The 5,000-nt window shown below is 37.5% G+C and overlaps 1 protein-coding gene across 1 annotated transcript in view; it reads left to right on the top strand.

The window, feature by feature from the left end:
• The window catches only part of LOC137992218 (uncharacterized), a 20,405-nt gene that overhangs the window by 2,762 nt on the left and 12,643 nt on the right, over positions 1-5,000 (top strand). Inside the window, exon 1 of the mRNA XM_068837409.1 lies at positions 1-246. This exon is cut by the window's left edge and continues 2,762 nt beyond it. Within this exon, the coding sequence (XP_068693510.1) occupies positions 1-246 (246 nt within the window). The remainder of the gene's footprint in view (positions 247-5,000) is intronic.

The following is a 5,000-nucleotide window of genomic DNA, read 5'->3' as shown; positions in this document are numbered from 1 at the left end:
GTGAGGTTGGCCGCGATCTTCAGGCCCATTTCACTTACAAGAAGTGGGGAATACGGCCAAAAACATTGGATGATGTGGATTTTGTGATAGATCACTTGAAAAAGTTGAACGATTCGTTGATGCAGTATATCGAGAATGTGAAGTACGGTGTCGGGGCCGGATTTGTCCGGTCGGTGGAAGACTGCCAAGACGGATTGTATTCCATCCAGCGTGTGTTTTTTGAGGTGTCACAAGATGGACCAGGAGGTATGGTAAAATTTCTTATTGTTTCATTCCATTTATTTACAAAAAAAACTCATTCATTAGATTTGTCATCGTACAGAGCAGCCCCAGACTAGACTAACACCCGGCTGGACCCAGCTGCAAATTTGTTCCCATTTTTTTCAGTTTTATATTCCACGTTTATAGACTTAAATTCTCCACTCGATGCAAGCCAAGGCGCATCTTTCTTCAATCAAGAGAACTTCATCTCTTTGTCACGCAAAGTATCTTTTTGTGAGAAAACCGTGGAATTGCGTGATTTTGTATGTTTGTAACGCACGGCTTTAATATAAAGATCAGGGCCCGGCAAGGATCTCATGGATATACACACCATCCATAACTCTAAAAAAATGACCATTCTAAATCAGTTTCTAGAGCTAAATATTGCTAAAGCAATAAGATAAACGAACGTTTTTAAAGACCTAATCACTGAAATGGGCACTTAAACTTAACCTGTAAAATGAGAGTTTAACCTAGGGGACTCGTGGTGGGTATATCCATGAGATCTTTCCCCAGGGCCCGGTTGTTCGAAAGCCGATTAGCTTAATCCAGGATTAGCGTAAACTTTTGTTTCCTGTTTTCAACTTTTTGGTGAAAGGTTGTTTTGCTTATTTTTGTTTTTCAAGATTGACTTCTTCCAATGTAAAGTTTTGCCAAATATCAACGTTGAACAGCATTTAGTAGTGGAGTAATAAACTCCTTGGTTAATTTTTAATCTGGGATTAGCGTCAATCGGCTTTTGAACAACCGGGCCCTGGGCCCTTAATCCAGGATTTGCGTAAACGTGTGGTTTCATGTTTTCAACTTTTTGGTGAACGTTTCTTTCGCTTATTTTTGTTTTTCACAATTGACTTCTCCTAACGTAAAGGACCAGCATTTGGGAGTAGAGAAATAAACTCCTTGGTTAATTTGTAATCTGGGATTAGCGTTAATCGGCTTTTGAATAACCGGGCCTTGTTTTTCCCTCGATAACTGTTTAACTTGGTATGCGGTTACGCGAAGCGGCAAACAAGCAGCACTTTGTTTGCACCCCTTTTCTCACTCTGTCGAGTGTAACGGGATCGACAGAGAAGCGCGAGAAATGGACATGCGATAACTTTCTTTCGTGTCACGCTCAACTCCGATCACCTGCTAATTAAACAAACAAAAAGGCAACTTGGATTTATTATTAGGAAAATAACACAAACAGCGGTGATAAACATTGTATTCCAACGCATTTTTATAAAACTTGACGTTTCGTATGCTAGTCAACACACATTTTCAAAAGTGACCGTTACAATTTTTAAAAACTATATATATATATCGTAAACAATAGGGGTCTGGAACCTAGACTGAGAAAAATGATCTGCAGCAGTACGTGTCTAGACATAATGAAAAGTAATAGCTAAAACAGCAATAACTTCTCACTACTAATATTTACATTAAGGGAAGGCTTTAGCTCTTGAATGAACAAAGTCTCTTTAACTTTACAGTGAAAGTCAGTTTTTCCGGACGCTAAAATGTCAAAGTGATCCCATTTGATGTCGTTGGAATGCGTTGGAATACAATGTTTATCACCGCTGTTTGTGTTATTTTCCTAATGAAGCTACGATGGCCTAAGAACAAGAGTTTATTGGATTTATTACTCATGCGCAGTAAGCGCATGAGGTATAAAATGCCCCCCATTTCTTGTTTTCCGTGTGACATTAGTGCATGGAAATTTATGCTTGCATACATTTACAGACTGTAACTTTACGTGGGGCGGGGGGTAGGGGATTATTCAAAACAATTAATAGCTGCTGACAAATGTATTGTTGAGTCAGAAAAATTAATAGAAAGACTTGTTAAGAAGTATTAGAGTCTTAAAATGTATGTATGCTTGGAATATCAGTCCATTTTGCATGACAAAATAAACAGTGCATGTTTGAAGAAATCAACCATCCCTCTCATGTTTCAACCCCTTAAGTAGACTTGCCACAATTCCACCTCACGAGAATCCCGGGAGAAAATGTTCTCTTGGATGTGCATGGTCGCGCCCGAATCATCGAATCTTGACTGTACAAACTTTGTGATCGTAGTCGCGGTCGTATGGATCGAGCTGTTAGAATAAATCTTTTTCGATTGTGGAGCCAAAGCTAAGTTGTTGACATTAAAGACAAAATTATATATATCTTTTCTAATTTGTGTTACAAATAAACACTTTGCACGAGAGCGGGGATCAACATAAAGGTCATTCAAACTGATCTCCATCAACATGCCGGTCATCTCAGCTCCTGGTGATCTTTGAGAACCTTAGGGCAGCTTTGAGCGAAACTGAGACTACCTGAGAAAAAACTGATCCGACGTTTTGCAATCTGAACTGTTCTTAGAACTTCTGTTATTGTCAGTATGGGTATGGGACGAAGTCAAAATGGGGAATTCTTTCAACAATACAGACTAGTCGTTGATATGCATTCTGTTTATTTGGTGGCAAAGGAATTTAGAGGATGCTTCAAGGGGAAATTCTGGTTTTCTGTCTTACTTTTGTTTTACTTAATGGCCATTTATTTGCCAGTATTGAAAAGTTTGGTTCACATTTATGAAATGTAACAAATTAATCATCTGAGGCTTTACAAAGATCTATTTGTATTGCTTTTACATTCCTGAGTTAATTCGACTCGCAAATGACGTACAGGGGCACCCAACGAATCTGTTCCTCACATTATCTGTTCCCCAGAGGAATCTTGCTGGCTGGCAAAAATACGTATACAGGTGTTTCGATGAGCTGGCTGGGAAATTTTGTTATTGATAGAGGTTTTGCCTGGGAATTATTGACTTTTTCTAGCATTGCAATCCGAGCTGAACTCTGAAGACTGAGGACGACTAAAAAAAAAAAAAAAAAAAAAGAACGAACCCCTTCCCTCTCCCAAACATACGACGGCTGGCCAGAGTGATTGCGCTTGCGGAAAAAACCTGTTTTGTCCCGGTTTTGTCGCTTTTGTTCGGTCGTTTTGGATCGAGAGATTTGAAAGCGCGCGGAATTCCTGGCTGGAAATAAATTTGATCAGCTGGCTGGGAAACCAACCAATTTTATCTATCTGGCTGGGAAATTTCTTGTGTGTCTTGCTGGGAAAAAGGAACAGATAATGTTTTCCCAGCAACACTGACGAACACCTGAAAATGCCTTAATAACATTTATTTTCATTGCCTGGGGTATAATAATACATTTTACAACAAATTGGTCGTTGGGTGCCCCTGAAATGACGTACAAACAACCCAGGTCTAGGAAATTGCCGCACCATACAGTCAAGGTAATGTTGAAGTATTTGGTACGGCAAATGCAGGCACACAACGTGTGGCAATGTCTCTGTCGGCACTTGTTTAAAATTTCAGGAATCCAATAACCTCTTCAGTTGACTTGGTTCAAATTATAAACATTGGGAATAATACCGTATGTATTCACCTTTGTCACAATCATGCAAACAGGGACTCCTATTTTTGACAGATTTGCCTGTTATGGTTATAACTTAAGCTACCTTAATTATCAGTTGACATACAGTGATAATTATGGTGGTTTGCTAATTAGTGCACTTCCTATAATTTCAGACTTTCCTTATGTTATATCAATGTTAGCTGCCTTTGATTCTTTGCTCATGGATAATTATGCATATATTCTAACACTTAAACTTTACACAGTAGCAATATACTGTCTGCCTAATTGGAGGTGTAAATTTTTTTACTCTCATGGCAGAGATTTAGTAGGTATGGGACCCATTTGCAACATGTACTTCAATTGAAATAGATTCATTAATGAATTTGGTACAGCTTTTTCAGAATATATGTGCACAAACATCTGTTACTTATGAAATTAAAATGTGTTAACATTATTAAAATGTAAAGCAACAGTGGAAGCATTGTTCATTCATTATATGTTCGAAACTAAAATTTTAGACCGTAGGAGCACTTAAATGATGTTTATCTGTCTTCTCCTGTGTCATTTTATTCTATTTGTTTTTCCACCTCAAAAGTCTTGTAACTATTGCACCTCTCAAACAGTTGATAGTATCATTGAGAATGGAAGAGCAATTTATCAGAAATCTTACTCCAGCAAAATATGTTTTTATTTCTGATTTTCTAAAGAAATTAGACGTAGGCCGCTGGCCATGTAAAAGTTATTCATAGAGCAAGATGTCTGGGAAATTTATCTTGTAATGTGGTTCCCAGTAAACAACAGCTTACAACTGCCATCTTGGATAATAAGGAAAGCAGCACAGGCTTTTTGATGTGAATTTCTAGCTACTGCATTAGTTGTGTTTTCCAGTGGTATGCAAAGCAAAGATGAGTTACCACGTTTTTGTATACAATGGTTCTGAACCAAAAATTGTAGCAAAAGTATTTTCAAATGTAGATTCTGTTATTGATCTCTTTTGTTCTATTATTCAAAGTAAATTTAATTGTTTTGAAACAAACTATGAGGTTGCATTTCTTAGATATTTATGTGAATTACCCGGTATCAAATATAGGAAGGAAACAAATGATAAGAAAGCATAAATCTACTTCAGAAATTGCAGCAAACTGGAAGAAAGAGGAGAGAAATTTACATTTCAATGGACCCAGAGAAAAAATAGGAACTTCCTTCAAATTGTTTTGAAAAGTACAGGTCTATGGACCCATCGAAAGAAACAGACTCTTTCAAATAAAGATGAAAAGTATAGGTCAATGAACTCACTCGATAAAGAGCAACTTCTCTCAAATAGATTATTGTAACACCTATATACCTC

Source organism: Montipora foliosa, chromosome 2, assembly GCF_036669935.1.
Source record: "Montipora foliosa isolate CH-2021 chromosome 2, ASM3666993v2, whole genome shotgun sequence".
Taxonomy (NCBI): domain Eukaryota; kingdom Metazoa; phylum Cnidaria; class Anthozoa; order Scleractinia; family Acroporidae; genus Montipora; species Montipora foliosa.
Note: the sequence above shows the minus strand (reverse complement) of the source record. Positions and strands in the feature narration are given on the sequence as shown.